The sequence below is a fragment of the Aotus nancymaae genome, unplaced genomic scaffold (assembly GCF_030222135.1).
Source record: "Aotus nancymaae isolate 86718 unplaced genomic scaffold, 86718_ANA_hifiasm-v0.15.2.pri h1tg000032l_0, whole genome shotgun sequence".
Classification (NCBI taxonomy): Eukaryota; Metazoa; Chordata; class Mammalia; order Primates; family Aotidae; genus Aotus; species Aotus nancymaae.
Window position 1 is genome coordinate 5,793,090 of NW_026988445.1, and position 23,977 is coordinate 5,817,066.

Genomic DNA, 23,977 nt, shown 5'->3' on the forward strand with positions numbered 1-23,977 from the left:
TTATGAAAGATCTGAACTGCAGGACTGATGACACGTGTTTCATCCAAAATGTGGCTACATGTTCCTGTATGAAGAGATATATTAGAAGTATTTCATGAATATTCTGCATTTCTCCATAGTAATAGCTAGATAAATCTTCTACAGAATTTAAGGCATATGTAGTGCGTTTAAGTCAGCATGTGCAATAGGACAATCTTTATATATTTATGTAATATTATATAAAGAATATATATATTCTTACAAAGAGGCTGTCAGTACATTGTTATGGAGAGAGCATGGATTTAGGAGTTATGCAGACCTAGGCTTGAACCTTCCCTTGTGTTCAATAATTCTGTCATCTTAGGTAGCTAACATAATACTTCTTTGCATCTTAATTTTATGATCTTTAAAGCGATAACACCATCTCCCTCACACAATTGTTATAAAGAGAAAATAATAAAGTTTCTGGTACACAGTAGGCACCCAATAAGTGGCAATATTATTCTACACAAATACAAATGCACTCTACATACAGGTGTTTCCTAATCTCGAAATTCAGTACAGCCAGATGATCAGGTATGCATCTAAATGCATAATTTTATAATGTGGCCCCTTAGATGAAAAGACTGCATTAGAAGTGCTCCGATTTTAAGTTATTCTTCAATTTTCTAGTGCTTAACTATGGAATACATTCAATACAGAACGTAAGCTTCACATATTTTTTTTCTTTTAAACTCACCGTGCAACCGCATCCCCCAAAAACCATGCATATACTTATATGTATTTTTCTTTTTCCTGCCTACTCTCCGGTTGATACAAATCTTATTTTCATAGTCTATAATATTAAAACCACTTTTACTATAAAGGCTGCCCAAATGAAGCCAAGAGAAAATTTCGAAATCTGAATGGTTAAAGACGCCAGGCAATAGGCCAAGGCTATTATTCTTTGTATCTACACCGGAAAACATCTTCTCATAGAGCTTGCTGCATCACAAATCCATTATGGTTAACTTTGTTTATTCATATGTGGGCGTCTATATTCTAATGCCCACTTGGGTTCCTCCTGTCATTGACTTTTATCTGTGCCTCCCTTACCACTACTCTTGCATGAGATTTTCAATACATACTAATTTTATTCACAATCTTCACTACAGGGCAAGTCTTTGCCCTTTCAGTAAGTAAGGCTTCCTGTCCTCTCTGGTTTACAGTGACATCCTTCTGTTCAGCATTTGTGGTTTTCTCAACATCACACTCATGATTAGAATGGCGTATTGTTAGAATGACATGATTTTTTGAGGTAGAAATGAGAGCTTTCTAAATCTAATACTAATGTTGTCTAAAGAAGGAAAGAGGAGGCCAGGTGTGGTGGCTCATGCCTGTAATCCCAGCACTTTGGGAGGCTGAGGCGGGCGGATCACCTGAGGTCAGGAGTTCGAGACCAGCTTTGGCAACACGGTGAAACCCCATCTCTACTAAATATACAAAAATTAGGGTGTGGTGGTGCGTGCCTGTAATTCCAGCTACTTGGGAGGCTGAGGCTGAGGCTGAACCTGGGAGGCGGATGTTGCAGTGAGCTGAGATCACGCCACTGAACTTCAGCCTGGACGGCAGAGCGAGACTGTCTCAACAACAACAAAAAAAAAAAAAAAAAAAAGGAGGAAAGGACTGCTACAGAGCTGGGACTCGAAACCAGTCTGCCACATTTGATAAGTCAGGTTTTCATCTCCTGCAACATGGCGTCTTGTATTTGGGGCTGCGGCTATGCTTTTCGAATTTATTACTATTAATCTCTTCTACGGTTGTTTGTCATTTCACCTACTTATGCCTTATTTTCCCCACAAGAATGTAAATTTATAGAGACTAAAGATAGAGCCTTTGAAATTTTTGTGTGCTTTTAATACCTTGCACAAAACCTTGCAGTTGGGCAGGAATGTAACAAATACCTTAATGACTGGTTACCTGGAAAATCTACACATGGAACACGCAATACATCCTGATACCAAATGCCAATGATTTGTTTTAATAGTTTCTTGCAACTGTGGTTCTTCTTCGCTGCAAGTGATTAAGAAGTATCTACATTTTATTCTTCAGGATTGATGAAGTCTACATCTGTGTTCCACTCTAACCTGCGTTTGTTTTACCTGCGGTAGTAGGTCCAGGCAAAGGTGCGGCTTTTCTTCTCCGTTTGATATCTCCCGTGCATAAGGATCCTAAATGCATGCTTGTTTGCCTACGAGTAATTATCAGAAAAAACTATTAACAAAGAAGAAAAAAAGACATAAATACACAGCTTGTATAATCTGAACCTAAATCAAAACATTCTCAACAAAGATGGAGCGCACAGTAAAATCACCAATCTTGTTTATATCGAAACATAATTACGTTTGTTGACAAGCATTCAGCAGCTAAATGCGCCATCATAAATTGTTACTGGAATGAATAATATAAAAGGAATGCTTTTTAATTTTCAAAACTGGCAATCTTTCTGGCTCAACATAAAATCAAGCACTGTTGCTTCTGACAGGAAAATAGCTAAGATTAATTATCTAAAGAGATCACAATATTGTTGCTAGGTTATCAATTGGTTACTAATGCTTTACTGTCAGAACAACATTTATTACAGGAAAAGTATAATCAATTTCTTTTAGGATATTATGGAGCAGTGAATTCTCTTGAAACATTTTAAACAGAAAGAAATAGTGATGCTTCCCTTATAATTCATACGATTAGAATTCTTCGGTTAATTATTTATTAGCTGAGTGAGTAAACATAATTTTAAGTGTTAATGCTCGTCTACTGCTACGTGACCATATAACATGATACTGGATATATTTGTAAAAGCATGATATATAAGAACTGAGAAGTGGACCTTCTGCTATTTTTGGAAGCAGCTATTATACAATTAGATTCTTCTGTCTAATCTTGGTCTCCTAAGTGAAAAGCTACATAAAAAAATAAGAAATGGACCAATTAGAAATCAAGACTAATACAAAGAAAAAGAAAGATTTAAAGTCTTCAAAGTTTTCAAGCTATGGAAAGATTCTGTGTTCATTTCCTGCATCATAATCCTTGATGTAGGGTTGGATAGGGCCTGGGGAACATGAAGCAGAAATAAATGAAGCATGTTTATGACAGCACATGTTCTTTTAGTAATACAGAGAGATATCTGATAGTATCCTGAAGGTTTAAAGAAACTAACTTCAAAATACCAGATTATTAGGAAGAAAAAGGGAAAAATTAACTAAAATTAATTCAGGTAAAATTCAAAATTCAAGATATATATTTAAACACATATTTAAACAGATATTTAAATATAATGAAAAATTAGTGCTGGAGAATAAAGTTATTTCAAATATAGATTTTATTTAAAAAGCACAAAGTACAGTCATAATTAATGATCTGGATAATCCGAGGGCCACATGCAGCCAAAAAAATATACCACAAAACCTTATCGACATATCTTAACAGTAAATGGGCATTTGTCTGGTTTTCTCTTCTCTTTTTATTGAGCATATACTGTTTCTGCTGTAAAATAACTATAATGATTAAGATATTTCAAAAAACCTTTCAAAAATTCATTCTGTTAATGACTAACTTAGCTCTGCTTTGCTCTCAAAATGTTTGTGAACACGCATGACTGTAACATTTTTATCGGATTTTGAGGTATGGTCTTGGCTTATGATGCCAAGAAAAATGAATAGTTATGACTGTGTCTACTTTTTAAGATTATATACACATTTTTAAAAAGCAGAATGATGTCACAGAGAAGATATATTCTTTTTGCACGAATTTTAAAAGCAAACATATATCAGTATCTACTATGGAATTAGCATAAGACTCTGGTGGTGGTGAAAATGGGGAGGGGGGAAGAGGAGATGGAAGCTACAAAGGAAATGAAACTTTCCATTCTTATTATTGGAAGAATTTAAAGTCTGAGTGGAGAAAGAAAACACAAAAATATGTATATAAAATAATTAGAGACAGTGGTAGTGGCAGCAGGCATAACCAACTTTATTAACTAATGCATTATTTAGTCCTTACAACAATCCTAAATATGCTGCATCAAATATACATTTTTTCCTTGGTAGAATAAAATGTGTGCTTCCATGAAAAAACTATGCTTTCAGGAGTATACTCTTCCAGTCGCTAAATGCTAATTCTGTGAAAGCTATTTTACTACTCTACGTTGTAGCTAACTGAGAGCAATGGGAAATACTTCTTGACTACAGAAGTGCACATAAATTCTGTCCTGTGGAAGGACACCCCTCCTGTCTGTGGAAAAGCTAGTTTTGTGTCCATCTGAACATTCATTTCAATATTCCTTTACTCCATATACCCTTGTGCTTCTTTGCCTTCTCCTTTCAATCGGTTGTAACATCTGCCCAGTTCCCTCACGAGCTAAGGAGTTAAATAAAATCTTTAACACATAACCCGTTTTATATCCCTATGTGAGTCATAATATTACCTTTTTGTAAAAAAGTATTCTTTCACAGTTCTTATCCCTATTGAAATCTCCCCTTAGCAAAAGACTGGAATAAAGTTTACCATCTGCAGAGCATATACAAGACAGGCTCAGATATCAGAAATAGCTGAGGAGGAGGGGAAGGTACCATTCTGAAAACAGGGAATAAAGTGGGAATCTGAATTCTGCGGTGTGGTTCTCCTGTAATCGAGCTGTGAAAACCAACTTAGAACTAGCTACTTCGGATCCTCTGTTAAAACATAATAAACATTCTTACAGTTTAAGCGACTGCAGGTCAGGTTTTCTATACTTGCTGCTGAACGAGTTCATGAGTGATAAACAGTTTGCTCTGTTCAGTTATGAGTAGTTCAGGATGTCTGCAGAACAGCGTTTGCAGAAGGGACCATATAACATGAATGGAGAAGAGCACGGAAGCTGGATCATGGGGCCATATATGCCACCTTTGCCCCACGAAAATGTTTGGGCTTAACGACTGATATGGACCCATTAAAGGTTTTATAAGAAGAGAGGAAGTAGACCAGATGCATGGGTGCTGGCGGAAGCTCGAGTTGGACAGGGCTGAGGCTGAAGAGAGAGGAGACCAACTAGGTTTGCCATAGTTCAGACACACACTTCCTCATCTCAGGAATGAAAACTAAAGAATGATGCAAGTTACTGCATAATGAAGCTTCCTGGATGTATAAATATTCTATATCAATAAAAACTTAAAAAGAACTAAGGCTGGTTTCATTGATTTCAGATACATTTAAACTCCAACTAAGCTAAAACAATTATTAGCCAGGGCACGTTTCTTAAGAAACACATTTTTAGAAATAATCAGAAGAAATACATGAGTGTGTGATATTAGATGCTCACTGTGACTATTAATATCATTGATTTCTACTTATTTTGTTCTTGCACTAGTTATATATAATTGGAGTATTCTAATTGCTTGAAAATAACTGTCCCAAGTCAATATTGCCTTTATAACTATTTTTCATACTTCTTAAAATGTATTAGGTAGGCCTATTTACAAAGACAGTGAAAAACAAACCTCAGGAACAACCAACTCCCTCTTCTAAACTTTTTTTTTCTCCATCTGCTGGACCAAACATTTTGGCTATCTTCACAGAGCAAATGGAATATAACATTTCCATTCAACTCCCTTCCCCTACCCCCAACATAGCGACATAAAGGAAAAGAGAAAAATGTTCAAGGAGAATAAAGTTAATAAACTCAGCAGCACTGAACCTGGAGACCCAAGCCCTAAGAAAAACAGCTAGCTGTATATTTCAGTAATTCTATCAAGAATTGACTATCTGCTATTTCAGTAATTCTATCAAGAACTGACTATCTGTTACAGAGCATTGAGAGATCTGGATTATTGATCAGTAAGATTACCGCATTTAGGCTTGCCCCACGCCCCCCGCCTTCCTTCAGACAGGTGCAGTGGAGTTGCTACAAATGACACTAAATAAGATCTACTCTGTTATTTAGTTGTCACTCTTAATGTAAACCATAGCAGTTATTTTTTAATTTAAAATCAATGAATGTCTCAAAGGCAGCCTTGTTTCTTCAGTCTAAATGAGTCATTTGTCTTTGCAAAGCAGAACACTTGGAATACTACTCAAGGTGATGGTTGGCCTTTTCCATTTCTTTTCTCTGTGGTGTTTTGAGCATGACAATGCAACGTCCTAGGAACAGACCCAGAGTTATTAAAGAACAATATTAAGGTCCTTTTGTTAGGTGTGTCGGAAAAACACCAGTCAATTAGACAAGTATATTTGTTTCAGCTGGAATTGCATGGGGAGGAACAGAAGGGAGACCATTCAAAACCAACCTATCCTGAAGTGGCAAGGATAAAGAAATAATGCTGTTTTGTTACAGATCCGTCGCTTGGCATTTGACGCATGGTTTCCTGTGTATTACTTCTGAAAATTTTCCTATTAAACATTAGAAAAGCAGAACTCAAAAAGAAGTCTTTCTGCTTTATTCTGCTTTTCAAACAGACTTCACTTGGTTTATCCCCATCGTTTGCTGCAAGCTATCCTTTAAATGCAGTGGTGGCAGGAAGCTGGACATCTTACCCGGACAACAACCCAATAAACTCAAAACAAAAAACCAGAAGCAAAAACCCTACTGAGAACCACCTTGCCTGAAAACTTGACTTCTGACATGGGCTGACGAGGACCGAAGCAGGCAGTGTCAAACGCAATAATATTAAAGAGAAGACAATAGGAACTTGTCTCTTCCTTGTATGCAATTACAAACAGAGGCTATTCAGAGAATTAGGCCTAGTTAAAGCTGCCCCCCGGATAAAATGTGTTCCTAAGCAGCCTCGGACAAGCTGCAGAGGAGAGAAAAACAGACGTGACTATGGGCCCTGGCATTTGGCAAGAACACTCACTGTCAGTTAGAAAAATATCAGCCTGGACAGGGCGTCAGCTGCACAGAAATAAAGCAGGTCTGTGGTGTCACTGGAGGAGCAACCCAATGGCAGAGAGAAGGACGGGGGTTGGGAAACCCAGCCCTGTGTGAACATCCTTTTCTAGATCCAAATTACCCTCCCCGCTTTACTTGGTGTCAATATGTCTCAACGTATTAAACTGAACAGACAGACATCAGTATCTAGCTTTTGTTCCTTTAGTACCAAAATACACAATACAATAAGTACCAAGTACTTTCAAGTAAACATGTTTTTTAACGACTAGGAGGATTGCATTAAATCCTTGCTTTTTTTTTCTTTTTTCTTATTTTTGACAGAGTCTCACTGTCACTCAGGTTGGAGTGCAGTGGTGCTGCTCACTACCACCTCAGCCTCCCAAGTTCAAGTGACTCTCAGACCTCAGCACCCGCCCTCACCCCCACACCAGTAGCTGGGACTACAGGCACATGCCATTATGCCCTGCTATTTTTTGTATTTCTGATCGAGATGGGGGTTTTACCATATTGGCCAGGCTGGTCTTGAACTCCTGACCTCAAGCGATCCGCCCACCTCGGCCTGCCAAAGTGCTGGCATTACAGGTGTTAGCCACCACGCCCGGTCAAATACTTGTTTTTAATGGTGTTTTCTTTCAAAGCAGCTTTTGCGCATGCTCTCTTTGGACAACCACAGCAACCCTTTGCATTTGGTATTGTGGATCACAGCCTGACCAGTTCTTGACTCTGGCCTTCTCTCCGGATGGCTTTGGTCATTTGACTTCACATTCTGCCTCAATCCCATCTACCTTCTCTTTGGGACACACCTGACCTTAGCAAGAGGTGGTTTAAGTGTTAGCTCAGTGCACTGAAGTCAGTACTTGGGTTTCAGTAACTGGGTCCAAGCTTTATTCTAGACTTATCCTACCTTACCACAGACCTTGTAGTAACTTAGTTCTTTCAGAACTAGGTAATTGCCTTGACCTCTCACATGCTCAAGTCCTGGCCCTGAAATGTAATTTGGTGCTGGAGGCTCTTTCTAATGCTGCCTGCCAATGCTTCTCCAAGCATCAGCTGCCCCTGGCTCCTATCGCTGTTCACTGCCTACCTGTTGGCAACTCTTGACTGTATGTTGGTTAACCTTCCACCACATGTAGTCTGAGGCTCTGCCCCTTAGACAGAATGATCTGCCTGCCGGAGTGTAGTTCCTCTCGCTGCTTCAGATGGATCTGTGCTGTTAGTGACTCTTCCACCCTAGTCAGAGGGTTTGAGTCCAGACTTCCTTCTTCCCAGTCTGCTTTATCCTGCTAAGAGAACTGATGTCCTCTCCTGGAGCTACTGTTTATCATGCTTCCCATGTGCCCAGTGTGAGTGAGGCACTCATACGGATGGGAGACAGGGAAATACAGGGTAGAAGAGGGCGGTTCCCCAGCAAAGGCCCCGCCCTCAAGCCTGGAAATCTGTGGCCCTAAATAATAACAGGCATTCCTGTTTTTTGTGCCCAAAAGTTGCCTTTGGCCTGTCACACCTCCCTATCTTGTACCCATATAAACTCCAGGCCCCAAACTCCAGCAGCAGACAAGGAGAAGACAGACAAAAGAGCAGAAACATGGCAGAATGGTATGGCAGAGAAAAGAGAAAGAAGGAGCATCTGAACATCAAGAAGAATTCGGCTGGGGACAGTCAGAGAGGAGGTAGACCGCTGAACAATCAAACTCCAGGGGAAGATCTTCTTCCCACTCCATCCCCTTCCCAGCTCTCAACCATCCCACTGAGAGCCACCTCTACCACTCAATAAAACCCCCGCATTTGCCATCTTCAAGTCCACGTGTGACCTGATTCTTCTTGGGCACTGGACAAGGACCTGGGTACCCAGAGGGCACTGAACTGGTTAACACTCAGGCTCTCTGTGGATGACAAAGCTAAAAGAGCACACTGTAACACACATCATGCCCACTTGGTCTTCGGGAGTCACAGGTACTCACCCCTAGATGCTACTGTGGGGCCAGAGCCCCAAGGTGCTCACCCCTGGCTCCTGCTCCTGCCCATCTGCGTGCTCCCCCTCCTGTAAGGGGTTTGAGTGCACACGGTGGCCAAACAGACAAGCCACACCCCTGTCGCACCCTCTGCGAGGGGGGACAGGGAACACTCTGTTTTAGCACCACTGTGTCAGGAGGCTTCTGAAGGAGCTCAGGGACCTCCTTTCACTCCTGCTCCTCAAAGCAGTGTCAGCTGCTGAAATGGAGTGTGCAAGGAGGTGAGATGCAGGAGGCAAGGTGGGAGCCTTCAGAAGGGCCAGGAACTCCCCTAAATTATGTGCAAAGTACATGTATGAACACTTTTCTAGCAAGAGGATGCATGAATTTTATCTGATTCTGAATGATTAAAGGAGAGGGTTACTCAAATAGACTCAGTAGTTTTAAGCCAAACTATTCATAATCTAAAATAGAAAATACTTGTCTTAAAATGTCTCTGGAATATTTAAAATATGCCATACATGTTGGTCGGCTTTCAAAATCACAATATCAAAACACACAGAATAGGTGTGTACACTAAACTAAAATATCCAAATCAATGAATATGCATACGTGTTGAAAGGTGTGGAAGACTGCAGCAAAATACTGATGATAATGATTTGTGTGTGATGGCATTTTGTGGGAATTTTCTTCTTTACACTTCTCATTATTATTGGTTTTTTTCTTTCTTACATTAAGCATGCAACGAAAGATACAAATTACAACTAGATTAATTAGAAGACAGTAAAACAATGGTGTTGATAAATGTAAGTGGTTTTGGCAGCTGGATGAATTTCTCAAAGGCAAAGTCAAGCTTTTCACACTGTGGCAGCTGTGGTGGAACTCAAGCTATAGGTTGCATTGGTTTGATTTGCATTTGGGATGAGCCAGGGAGTCAAGACATGTTCCTTCTGGTACCACCGTTTCTGCTTTCTCATTAGGGCTTTGAAAAAGTCAGCTTATCGATGTTTGAGAAAGCTTTTTACCAGCCTTTGGCATGCTACTTACATTCTCTGTGCCTCAATTTCCTTAACTTCAAGAATTATGATTCGACTAGTACTTACCTCAAAAGATTTTATTCAGAAATCATTGATGTAAAACATTTTAGCACAGTGCCTATACAATCAATAACTGTTAGCTATTACTCTTACTATCATTATCATCCCCACCCCACAGATAAGAAGCCCAGGCACAAAAAAAGTTAAGTAATTTACCTACAGTCACAGTTAAAGGGAACGATGAAGGCACTTTGCCATACAATACACACAGAAGAATGCTTAGCGAAGCGTGTCACTAAAACACATACCAGATAAACACATAGCAGAGTAAACTCATCACATCTGAAAACTGCCGTTATGCTAAAATAAAGGAAGAATTAGGGTCATTAAAAAAAATCATGTAGGTTTTTTTTTGTAGTTAATAAAAAGTTTTTCTTCATCGTCCATTTCTGCTTGCTTTAAATGTGTCATAACATACAAGAATGAAGCACTTATTTTCATTTCAAAAACTCAACTAAAACCTGCAAGAGTCCTTAACACGAAAACCCACTGATATTCTGACATCAGCCTACTGCTGCAGATTCTCTCTTGGGCACCATTTGGTACTTTCTACTTCAAGATGTCTTGCTTCCTTCATATGGTATGTTTCATGCGCTATCTAAAGCATAGAGGGACTGCTAGTCTAATGATACCATTCCTTGTGTGTGTTAAGAAATACACATCACCGTATTCCTAAACAGCTCAGTTAAATATTTCTTTTGTACCGCTTCATTATTCCACATAAATGATAACTGAAAACGGTAGTGACTGTTTTATAATATTCAGGTAGTTACTACAATTTCCTTAGTATATGTAAAGGAAGACATTTCACATCTGGGGGAATGTTACTCTTTCATGGAGCAAGTTATTCAATGGGGTTTCTAAAAATGGATTTGGGAGACCTGCTGTTATATCTTACCTTACATCATGTCCCATATTTTTCCAGGTCCTTAAGATTTTTTTTTAAACAACTGCTAGTCACCAAGACCATATATATGTGCTAACGTCAGAGCAATGTATTCTATCCACTTTAAAAAATTTCTTTCTATGTTTCCTAATTCCGTCCACCTTAGGGAGCCTGCTCTTTTCCTTCAGTTCTCCCAGGGCCCTCAAGTCTAAATGTTCTTCCTCCTCTTTGAACTTTCCTAATATCACTACTCTTCCAAGTGTTTTTCTCTGTATTTCCTTATCAATCTGTGCATACTGCTGTCCATATCTTATACAGTAAGATACGCTACTTTGCCTCAAGATATTTTCAGATTAGAGGAGACTGTCAGTTAAATACATATGGAAAGCAACTTGAGGCCAAGAACCATGCCTCATTCCCAGAACCTAGCTTTGCTTCATCATATATTAAAAGCACAAGAAAAGCTTATTGAACTAAAATGAATAAAACTATTTTAACAATTGTTTCAACATTTCATTTGGCAATCAATCATGAATTTTTAAAAATAGTAACACTTCTTTCTTGAACTGTTATTTAAATTCACTCAAAAACATTCCCTTAACAATTGACATATCTTGACAAAGTGGCAGTTATTCCACTAGATGCTAAACTAAACAGAAAGAAGGGTAAGATAACTATCACCCTCAAGGAGCTCATAGCCTAAGGTAAGACGTGAACATGAACAATAAATTACTATACAATGTAATAAATCCGCTGGGCTATCGTAGCAAACCACCTCTTTGGGGAAATTGAGGAAAATTCATTTTGCCTGAATTGAAATTTGGATATTGTCTCTCCAAGTAGAATCTGATATTTGAGGCATCTTGGAGTATTCTGTTATTCTTCACACCACAGTACCTAGGAAATAGCAGGCACTTAGTAAACTGTTTACCTGATTCTGGGCTATAATTATACATTTCTGCAATCTGTTTATCATTGCTATTTAGTGTAGAGTTTCAACAATTATGCTCATTGTAATTTGCTTAAAAATGATATCTTGGATCTCACATAAAAAAATCAGACTATAGATTCAGATATAGTCCCACACTCTCTCTTTGATAATGACACTATTATTAAATGTTTCCTAGGATGCTATGGTTGCCATTTATAATATCTATTAAAAAATTACAGGATATTCCTAATACTCCTAACTTTTTTAAGGGAAGTCCATTAATTTATTTATTTCTGCATCTACTTCATCTAGTGCACTATATGATATTTGGATATGTTTGATGAATTGATCTTTCACTGTATTCCTCTGTTTGATATCTCAGACTCTAAGCCAAGCTCTACATTCCAGTCTGAGGTAGTATTTTAGAACAGGCATGTGCTAAGTTTTTTCTTTCACCAGCACAGGGAATAACAGAATTTAAAGAGCAAAGTAGAGGATATACATATTTATATTTATTTTTCCATTTAATACATGTTGGTTTCTTAAGTATTGGCATTTATTATCAGAACTACTAAGAACATCCACGCTCACTGAGTTCTAACTATATAAGAGGTATTATGCCAGTTATTTTTACATAGTATAATCCTCATAAAACCCATTATATAGCTGAGGAATCTGAAGTCCAGAGAAACTGTTACTTGCCAAAGATAACAAGAACAGAAAATTATTGTATTTGTACCATAGCTTTCTTGACTCCAAGGAATTATCTCTCCCCCTCTACCATACTACATCATCCAGCTTAGTTTATTATACCCTACTTAATAAACTTCTGCTGCAAATCTAATGCATGCCATGCCCTATGCCGTCAGACAGGAAATACATTTTTTATTGAGAAATAAAAAAGATACGATGTTCATTTTCTAGGGGTTCAAGTCGATTGATCATGTGGGAAAAATGATTCCAACCCAATTTTCAAAGAGAATCCCAAGCCTGCATATAAGGGCATTCTAGGCCCCTAGGTGAGAGAACACATTTGCAGAGGCACAAAGGCATTAAAATGTGCACATGACATGCCGTATCAGTGTCTCTGTAAACAATTCAGTATAACTGGAGCTGGTACATATGGAGCAGTGGGAGGAGATGACACCTCTCTGCACACATTAAGTTTTAGTAAATTCAGTAAATCTGTCTATTCACAATTATTTAGAATTCCCCTTAAAAAGCCTTCTTATTTAATTTATGCTATTTATGAATCATATTGACAAATTGAATCCAATGGAAAAAGGCCACTCCATAATTCTCTGTAGACACAATTCTGGAAGTTGCTGCTGTCAGGCAGAGATGGAGTCAAATGTGGATCCACTTCCAAGGTAACTCTTGAAGTTGAGATGCTTCACTCATTTAAGAGAGTCTACAATTTACCTACAGAATTGAGTTGGCAAATACAGGCTGAAGAATGAGTTCAGCTTTGATTTTCTGCAAAGTGCGCCATGACTTTGGTTGTTGAGCAAAGTAATATGGTAATGGTAATGTAACAGTTCTCGATGCTATAATGTACATTTGCTGAGTAGGACTCCTAAAGAGCAAGGAAAAAATGTGCGTGCTATTTTTATCTCCATATTGAGAAGACTAGATGTTTTCATATTAGTCCCGAATATCGAAAACTTTTGAAATATACAAGAAGTTATTTCTATTTTGAAATATGTCAGACAGTGTTACCATGTAAATGCAAACTTACTTATATTTAGGTTAAAATATTGCTTATTGGTGGAATTCAGTTGGAAATCTATGACACAGTTGAAATGCCAACTCTTTTATGCAGCCTCTTTTGATACCCATTGCCAGAATAATCACTCACTCATGGGAGAAAACAGTATTTTCTACCTTAAACTACAGCTATATCTGTACACAAACTAATATTCTAGCCAGATTATCCATTCCTTGAAGGCAGTAAGGCCCACATCTGATTTAGTTATTTAAGTACATTTTCCTTACCAGTTACATGCCTTGCCATATCAGGTACTTAATAAATAGCTATTGAATAGAATTTAACAATGCATGTCATTTTTTGAATTAGTAATTGTTTTCATGTAAACCAGTCTTTTTTATTGTGTTTCCAATTTCCTTAATATGTAAGTGCTTAGTTATAGAATACTTTAAAACTTATTTGGTCAATTTCTTGGGCTTTGGAATACAAATATCTACAAAATCGAGCTTGTTCACTGAAGCTAGTTTTTACAGTATATGCAAGTACCTTAATTTCAAAATGTTATCCTTTCTACATAATTTTGCATTTCACTAAGTGTAACTTTATGAAAAGAATGCTTTCAGTCTCTTCTCTTCCATGATAGTTTTTGGTAGATAAATGTTATATCCATAAAACTTTTACAGACTTGTTAGCAAATATTTACTAGACTATAAAACATACTGTAATAGCTGGATGAGGTATCAGGAGGCTTGTGATGAGTACATGAACATTAATGTTCAACAATTGGGAGGAAGAGGATTTCAGGATCCTCCTAATTCACTTCAATTGAAATAACTGGAAAGTTGGGGTGCATTTGCTTATATTCAGGATAGTTTTGCCATTAAGATCTTAGAACCAAAGACACTTTATAATTTTGTTAATTTGGGTCTATTGCTGTATTTAAGAGGTCTACTGATTTTAAATGTCTATGGAGAAAAACACTACCCTATAAAAATTAGTTTCAAATATAAAGTGTCTTTTCCTCTTCTCATTTTTACAACGCTTTTCTGTAGAAAAACATACAAATCCCTATGTTTTATAAATTTCAGAAATCAAATGCCAAATGATTCAATAATGATCAGGTTAGTCATGATTTTTAAATGTTGTCACTTTTCTTTGCACATACATAAATCTAAATACTGTTTAAGTGACTATTTTAGAAGAATCAACAGTTTTGCTGGAAGGCAAGATAACGGATTTCAGAAAGCAGTCAAGTTTACTTTTAAATGGCATAGAAATAAGACTTTAAAAAAAGACACTGCTGTATAAATTATCCACCATCTGACCTCAGAAAGTTATTTAACCTTTCTGTTTCCTCCTATGTAAAATAGGGATAATAAGAATTATCTCATAAGGGAATTAAATGAGTTAAAATACATCATTGACACTCAATGAATCTTAGTGGTTATGGTGTTAGCTATAAACATGATGGGGAAATATTTTCATTCAAATAAAGTCATATATTTTAAATTCTCTGTTTTTTCATTCCTCCTCGCCTACCCATCTACTCATCTTGTGAGGCAGTATAGCACAGCAGTTAAGAGTGTGGATTCTGCAGCCCAAATGAGACAAAGTCCAATTCCTGCTCCCTCACTTAACAACTTGGGTGAACCTGGGCAAGTTAGCTAATCCTTTCATGCTTGGCCTTTCACATGTGTAAAATGGAGATGATAGCAGAACCCATCTCACAGAGCTGACGTGAAGATTAAAGAAATGTGTGCCTCACAGTATGCATTCAATAAATGTTACTCATAATTTCCCAAAAAAAAGGACATTTATATAAAATAAACTGAATATGGCATAATTTGGCATTTTTGAGGCCCAATCATAAGCACAAAAAAGTAGAGAAACTCTGCGGTTGAGATCATATTTTATTGTTACAGTACAAACAGGAAATAGAACAGATTTATTAGTAGCTAATAAGGTCTAAATGTATTCTACAAAGTAAAATACGAAAGTGTCATTTATGCTAACACAGCAGAACACAGCATACCAAACCACAGTTTCTCAAGCTGATTTCCCACAACACTTTATTTTTTTTTGAGTCTTAAAATCTACCATAGAGAGGGTATAGTTTACTTGAGGATGTAAAACAAGTTCATTGCAGCTGGTATATGGCATTCAAGGTAAGAAGTAATTGGATATGAGGCAGAAAAAATAAGAAAAGGCTAGACCAGAAAGGCCTTGCAAGCCATGTTTAGGACTTGATTCTAAAGGTAATGAGAAGCCATTAAGAATTTTTAAGTAGGCCAGCAGGATGGTTTATGGCTGTAATCCCAATCCTTTGGGAGGCCGAGATGGAAGGATTGCTTGAGGCCAGAAGTTCAAGACCAGCCTGGGCAACATAGCAAGATTTCATCTCTACAGAAACAAAACAAAACAAAATGAACGGCAGGCATAGTGGTGTGCACCTTAGTCCTAGCTACTTGGGAGGCTGAGGCACAAGGCTAGCTTGAGCCCAGGAATTCAAGGTTTAAATACACATAAACAGGTTTGGGTTCCCCAAAAGTCATTCTGGTTGTGATGCAGAGAATGGGAAAGAGATTCTTTATCTGGTTATGAGGTGGAGAATGGTAAAAAGATCTTTATGATAAAGAGAACAGAGGTGAGAGATTGAAAGGAGTAAAAGACAGAATCCAGGTTTTTCTGGCCAGAATGTAAGTTCCTGGAATGCAGATAGAATAACATCTGGGTTCCATACATATCACCTAGCCCAGTGTCTTTTATATACTCAGAATAAAAGGCACTTAATGGTGTGTGAAGGACTGCATGAGACATCATTTGTTTTCTAGAAACAGACAATACCATCTTAAAAGAAATAACACTCTGACCACTTAGTACTCTAATAATTTACTTACCCACTTAAAAATAAACATGCTATGTAGAAGCCCTAAATCCTAGAATTTAGCAACAAAAAAAAGTCATAATTAGAGTATTCTGGGAATATGGTGGTGAAGACACTATTGTTGAATGCATGTAATAACATGTAGCATCACCAAAAACCCCTGGACACCAACACCTAGCCAACAAGATATTCCCCAAATCCTCCCTTTCTCATCCTCAAACAGGTAGTTGAATATAAATTATTGGCAGCTATGAAACTGCATATCAACACTTGGGCAGGAAAAAGTAGAAGAATCTGCAAATGGCCCCAAGCACAGGAAAACCTCCAAAGCTCTACCACTCAATGGAAAGCACAGGGAGCCAAGATGAAAACAGATGCTAAACTTAGGAAGTGTTCTGAAAAATTCCAGTTTGTAAATGAGTGCAAGAGAACCAAGATGTAATAGTTCTGTGGTGCTGGATTAGTTAGATCATATAAATTCTCGAAATTAAAAAATTAGTGATTTCCCAGGATAAAAATCTCACACCAAGGAAAAATAGTGGAAGTAGAAGCAAATTGGAGCAGAACAGAGGCCAAGGGGAAAAGGAAACAGAAGGTCTAGATAAAAATACTGAGAGGAATAGAAGAGGCAGGTATTGGAAAATATGAGGCCAGAATTTTGACTGGTTTGTGAAAACAACAGAAGAGAAAGGTATAAAGCCATGAAATTAGAAAGCTATTCTGTCTCACGTCTCCTTCTTAAAAGTACAGGAAACCTCATTCCGAACAGCATTGTAGATAAATAAATACAAATGATTATTAAAAGAAAGAAAAAATAAGGTCCTTAGACTGTAAGAGTACTCTAGAAAGATATGTCCACAAAAATGAAAACTGTATCTGACAATTCTAAAATAAGTTAAAGGAAATTAAGAAAATGATAGAAGATATATAAGAAAGTTGCAACTAGAAAGGTTGAGGAAAAAAAAGGACTGGATAAAAGGAAGATTTAAAAGAAGAGATGATAGCAATCAGGAAGCAATTAGAAATAAAAGGAAAAAACCATTTCAGAAATGAAACTAAACTAAAAGGAACAGAGGAATGAATCATAGCATGGAAAAATAGAATATGAAAATATATTAAAAATGGAAAGACAATAAAAACTAAAAAATTAAAAAATTTAAAAAAAATTAAAAGGATTAGAAAGTGATAGCTACAGAAGACAGGCAAAGAAGATCCAATAAAAGTATAATAGAAATTTTTGAAACAACAAACCCAAAGCAACAAAACAAAACAAACATAAAACATTACAACTGGAGAAAATCTTGAAATTTATTTTTTAAATGAGATGGTTTGGCTGTGTCCTCACCCAAATCTCAACTTGAATTTTATCTCCTAGAATTCTCTCATGTTATGGGAGGGACCCAGGGGGAGGTAACAGAATCATGGGGGCCATTCTTTCCCATGCTATTCTCATGATAGTGAATAAGTGTCACGGGATCTGAGTGGTTTATCAGGGGTTTCCACTTTTGCTTCTTCCTCATTCTCACTTGCTGCCAGCATGTAAGAACTGCCTTTTATTCTCCACCATGACTGTGAGACCTTCCCAAGACATGTGGAACTGTAAGTCCAATGAAAGCTCTTTTTCTTCCCAGTCTGGTGTATGTCTTTATCAGAAGCATGAAAACAGACTAATACATAAAATAATAATAACTACCTACCAAAAAAGCATAGCTTCATCCCTGGAAAAAAATCACCTGAAATTATCAACATTAGAATATAGTCTAGCCAAACTCTTGGCCTTTAAAGAAAAGGAAAATACACATTGAGCATCTAGGCAAAACCAAGCCACTTTTAGGTCTAAGAAAATCAGACTACATCAGATATTGAAAGCAATGTTTTATAGAGACATTGTAGTCACATATTTAAGATAGTTAAGAGAAGAAAACATGAGCCATGGATTGCATATCTGGCCAAAATGATCGTTAAATATACAGTTCATGCACAAACTGCTAATAACAGGCAAGAACTGGGGAAACATTGTTTGAATGAGTACTTGCAGAGGAAATAACTAGAGAATAAACTTCAGAAAAATAGAGTACAGAAGCAGTGACTTAAGATTTTGTGGGGATCATTAAAAATATATTTACTTGTAGAACTAAAATTGAATGACCTGAACTTAAAACCAAATAAAACTAGAACTCGGGGAAAAAAAAAAGGAGACAGTATAGTTCTAAATGGTTGTATGTTGTCAGACAATGCACACACAGTACAAGTATTTAAAAGTGGATGAAAATATTTGGTCTTCCTTCCTTCCTTCCTTCCCACCTTCCTTCCTTCCTTCCTTCCTTCCCTCCCTCCCTCCCTCCCTCCGTCCCTCCTTCCTTCCTCCCTCCCTCTTGGTCTTTCTTTCTCCTTCCTTCCTTCCTCCCTTCCTCCCTTCCTCCCTTCCTCCCTTCCTTCCTCCCTTCCTCCCTTCCTCTCTTCCTCCTTTCCAGAATGGGGTCTCCCTATATAGCACAGGCAGGTCTCAAACTCCTGGCCTCAAGCTATCATTCTACCTCTCCCTCCCTAAGTGCTGGGATTACAGGCATGAGCCACCATGCCTGGTTAAAAATGGATGAAAATAAAAAGTATATGGGAAAAATAAAATAAATTTCCCAACCAAATGAAAGGAGGGCACATGAGGCCAGCTAATTTCAATATTGTTCACATTAGGAAACCAGCAGTAAAGGGCCTCAAAAAGGAGGGGAAAGGGCCTAAGACTGTTACATAGAGGTAACAATAAATGGGTAATTATTAGGAAAAAAAAAAGTCTTCCTTAAAGTCCATTGGTATACCAGAGTGAGAATGAGGGCAAGAAAAAGGAGAAAACGAAAGGTAAATGTAGTGAGAGAGGGAGAGAGAGAGATGTCTGCTTCTCTTAAAAATGGGGAAAGCCAATGAAAGGACAAATCATAAGCAAAACAAAACCTCTATGAGTGGGGAAGAAACAAATGGAGGGAACCAGGTAGAAGTGAGACTTCTTTCAAAATAACTGCTTGTGAAAATTTGATTGTGGATCCCATGACTATTTTTATACTATTATAAAACAAAATTAAATATATTAAAAAGAAACCTGTTGCTGAAAATGAAACTAATTATTGGTTATCTATACTTAGAAACTATTTCAAGTTACTTTAATACACAGGAAAATGACTGCATATTCCTGGTGTACTTATAAGTAATTACCAAATAAATACAGAAAAAAACATTTTTTAGTGATTACTGGTAGTGATGATAGTATGGTGATTGAGATTGCTGTCTGTATATGGTGGAATAAGTAATATAAGTACTCTGCTGTCATTGAACTGTAATATTTTTAATATAGTTGGAAAAAGATTAAAATTAACGACAGAAAGTATATTGAACTAGAACTATCAGTATGAATCAATATTTTTTTTTCTTAAAAAAAAAAATCCCAACTCATTTATCAGAAAAGGCCTAGAAACACAGACATTCCTAACATCCGGATTGTGGTTTCTAAACTTATTTCCTATTATAGTATAGTAATCAGCACTTACTTGGAGAAATGGGTGACTCCTGGTCTAAGCCAGAAAAGGTCCAAGATAAGCCTAGAAAATGTGAGCATACCAGAAAGCAAAGACTAGCACGAAAGAAACACACAACTAACTTAAATAATCTCCCATTGGCCACAGATGGGACAATTTTAGTATCAATTAAAGTGATAACTAATGAACTGAAACACATCAGATGTGTTTAAATCAGTGAGTTCACCTGAAACACATCAGATGTGTTTAAATCAGTGAGTTCTCCTTTGGAAAACATTAGGAACCATTTTTTTTTGAAAACTGGTATCTAATAAGGGAAAAGAACCAAAAATTTATCTTGCTTTTCCCACATGATCTGTATTTTAAAGCAACTGAGTAGTTGGAGAGGAGGAAGTTTGCAACAGAAGTAACAAGAACATATTAAAAGAATTAACACAGCACTATTTTGCAACCCTTAATGAATAAATCTGGACAATGATCGTAATGGGAAATAAATCACGGAAAGAGACGTAAGTGAGAGAAGTATAAAATATCACCTTTGGAACAATCTTGCCAAACAAAAAACACCAAACCTGAATCTTTAATCAGTTCTCTAGATCTAAAGACCAATTACAGGAAACACAGAAGACAGTGGAGTATGTTAAATGACACCATGTAGAGAAAATCAGCAACATTCCAATATGTGAGAAACTTTACAGGCCAAACACCTCATTTCTCCAACCAAAAAATGTCAACGAACGCGCGTGTGTGCATGCACACACACATACACCCAAACACATGGAGAGCTCGAGAAGTGGAATTTATATATCGAAGGGAATCTGAGAGATTATAATGCAATAAAACAATAAAGGAAATATAAATATTAATTGCATATATACATATTCATATGTATTAAGGAATCATTGTTATTTTTTATAGATGGGATAATCGTACTGAGACTTTTTTTTTTAAAGAGGCTGTTACCATTTAGAGAAAGATACTAACGTATTTCAGTTGATATAAACGAGATGGGGGGTTATAGATAAAACAGGGTTTACCACACATTGATAATTATCTAAGCCAGTTGATAGATACATTGAGTTTATATTTTTCTCTGTATATAATAAAATTTTCTATGATAAAATATTGCTAAAAATTGCTTTCATCATCTTGACAATGGAGGTGAAAGAGCATCTTTTCAATCCTTAAGATTGCCAGTACAAGTCATTACAGCTTTTTCAAGGCTTAATGAAAGAGACTCTTCATAATTTTTAAGTGACCAGATTTGAAATTAAATTAAGTTATCCATGAGGTCTAAATCATCTAGTCTGCATAGACCCCTGGACTGTAACTTGATGTAAAAAGATTAAAAAAATCTTTATCTGAGGTTTATTGTCCTTAGAAAGGATAATACATAGTTTTTATTCCATCTTTCTAATTAGTAATTTAAGCATATGTTCAGCATTTAACTCTAAATGTTTGCCTTTTCCCCAAGCTCGAAGACAGCTGTCCAAGATTTGAATGCCAGAAAACATTTAAATATCAACATCTGTTGAATTATGTTAATTTAGTGTAATATAATTGGGCATGAGTTGGAACTGATCAGAAGAATATGAAATAAACAAAGGTAAATTCCCATCAATATCTTGGTATACAAACAAATCATAACAAATCACTAAGGAACGATGAAAAACAATTTGAAAAAAATTATTTCTACCAAAAAAAGGCAAAGGAAAGGTACTGATTATAAAGAAATTGATTTTTTTAAAAACATAGTTCTAACTCTTAGGACATTATCTTGCCATTTTAAAATTGCTCCCATAATTGAAAGGAAATGAAAATTATCTAAAATGAGTGATGGTCAAATGTTGAATATTTGAATATTTTTATACATTATTAAGTAAAACATTCCAATTATACTTATATAGGCATTAAATTTTTAGATTACAGGATAATTCTTGTTGTTTTATGAGCAGTAAATATTCAAGGGTTGATGTGATTTCAGTTCTGTAAACAGAAAGTAATATTTTAAAATTAAAAGTATTTTCAGTGTGGGAGATGAATTTAATAGGTTTTTTCCTGAGGACTGTAAGGTACAAATTATCAAGTAGCAGCTGTTGTTTATTATTTTGCTGATTTAAAATATTAATTTTTACAGTGATTCTCTTATTAATAAATTAGGACTGCTTGTTTGTTTTGGGAAATATTCTGGCACATACGCATTGGATTAACAGATCCCCAAATGTACCCATAATGAAGTTATAACCCAGGCTGCAGTAGTGATACAAGCTGTTGAGATATGGGACTGCAGGTGTACCCTAATCATTTCCTAGGAGAATCATCTCTGGGAGTTAAAGGTTAGTTCTGCATCCATGCCCATTTAATCACAGGACCAATTTGGAGAGTGCCAACTGCGAAACAAACACCTGTCCTTAAGGAAATGGACTTTAGACCACAGATTCATTTCAGTTAAGGGTCGCTGAAACAGCTTTCACATGTTAACTATTTTCCATCACTAGTGACCACGGCCAAATTCAACTGCAATCCTAGAGGTGAGAGGCTGTGCATACATTTTATCATTTGAAAATACCTAGTTCATGTACCAGAACAAGAGAAGATATAAGTAATAAGAGTTTCACTAGGAAGTAGTAGTGTTTTAAAACGTTTTATTTACCACCCACTGGGCATATTACTTATTTCTAAATGTCAAATTCCTTTTTTTTCTGTGTGGGCTCTTCATATAAAACTGAAAAGCAACCTCCAAAATTCTAAGTGGCTGATAACTAATTTTATTTAGTATAATGACACTTTAAAATAACCCTCTGTGATCATTAGTTTAAAATCTTGGCAAGGAAGAATTTAAGGATGCCAGAAGGACAGGAGGCATGAGAACTGGTAATTTGAGAATAGTGCAGTTTTATACAATACAATAATTTGGTTATATAGAGTAAAACAGGTTAGTTAAATCCCTTAAAAACCATTTTATGTTGTATATGTGGTATGCTTCCAAGTATTCTACTCTAAGTATCTCTATATTTAGACATCATTTGAGTTTTCTTTTTAATTGGAATATATATGTAATTAAATGTATCCCAATTAAACAAATATAGAATGTATACATTCTAATTAAAGCAAATATATGAAGACTTTGTATTCATTCATGCATACATAAGAATGAAAAAAAAATCTAAGATATTTTTCTATCTGAAAGGCTAAACATTTTTTACAGCAATAAAATTTAATGCTAATTTTAGATATGGAAAGAAAAAATAAGAAAAACTAGAAATTTTATTTTTAAAGTTAGTTTAAAAGCAGTTTTAAACCATTATTTTGGACACACAAATATAAAATATATAAAATGTAAAATGTCAAGTGACAGAATTTGCTTTAAAATACAACAAAAGAGAGTTTGTTTTAAAATTCTAAATTTACTAAGATAGGACAGACAACTTAAATAACTACATAAAGCATCACTTACTTTTGTTGATGTACTTAATTTTATTGATACATTTCTGAGAAAAGCAACATTACACAAATATAGCCCCTGTTATTAAGTGGTACTCTGATGAACAGTTACCCTATCCCAATTTATTAACAGCTGCTCAAAAATGTCATAATTAATAGTTTCATTTATTTTTGGCAAACCTGCAACATGACAAATCGTTCTGTATCTGTTGCAAATTAGGTCTCCTTTCCAAACAACAAATGACACTATGGGAAAGACTGAGCAAACTGAATCCTTGAACATCTTTGGATCTTTAGATGATCAAATAAAGAGCAGCTGTAATTCTATCTGTTACATCTGCAACAAAATACAGTGATCTGTATCATATAAAAAAATGCATGTGCTCCGTATTAATGTAAATAGAAATGTTCTTCCTAACTTGACGGAAGAGGCCTGACATGAATGTGATGAGATATGTTTTGTTTATCCATTAAATCTACTGTCATTTTTTTTTCCATTTTAGGAGACTCCTTTTACTGCTAATCAGGCAAAATGACAGGAAAAAAAGTTTCTTTCTTTCTTCTCACTATTAATAGACAACCTAAGAAATTATGTCACATAGAAGACATGGATTCTCAAAGCATTTGACATGAAGTAGATGAAAAGTGAAAAATATAATGCGTTT

The 23,977-nt window shown here is 36.2% G+C and overlaps 1 protein-coding gene across 3 annotated transcripts in view; it reads right to left on the bottom strand.

Moving 5' to 3' along the window:
- Nucleotides 1-23,977, bottom strand: part of GPATCH2 (G-patch domain containing 2) — a 198,088-nt gene that overhangs the window by 20,357 nt on the left and 153,754 nt on the right. For 2 of the 3 annotated variants that reach the window (XM_012459674.3, XM_012459673.2), the window contains exon 9: nucleotides 2,121-2,209. The exons of the other annotated variant lie outside the window; for it this stretch is intronic. In XM_012459674.3, coding sequence (XP_012315097.2) covers nucleotides 2,121-2,209 — 89 coding nt within the window. The remainder of the gene's footprint in view (nucleotides 1-2,120; nucleotides 2,210-23,977) is intronic. 3 annotated transcript variants of the gene reach the window in all.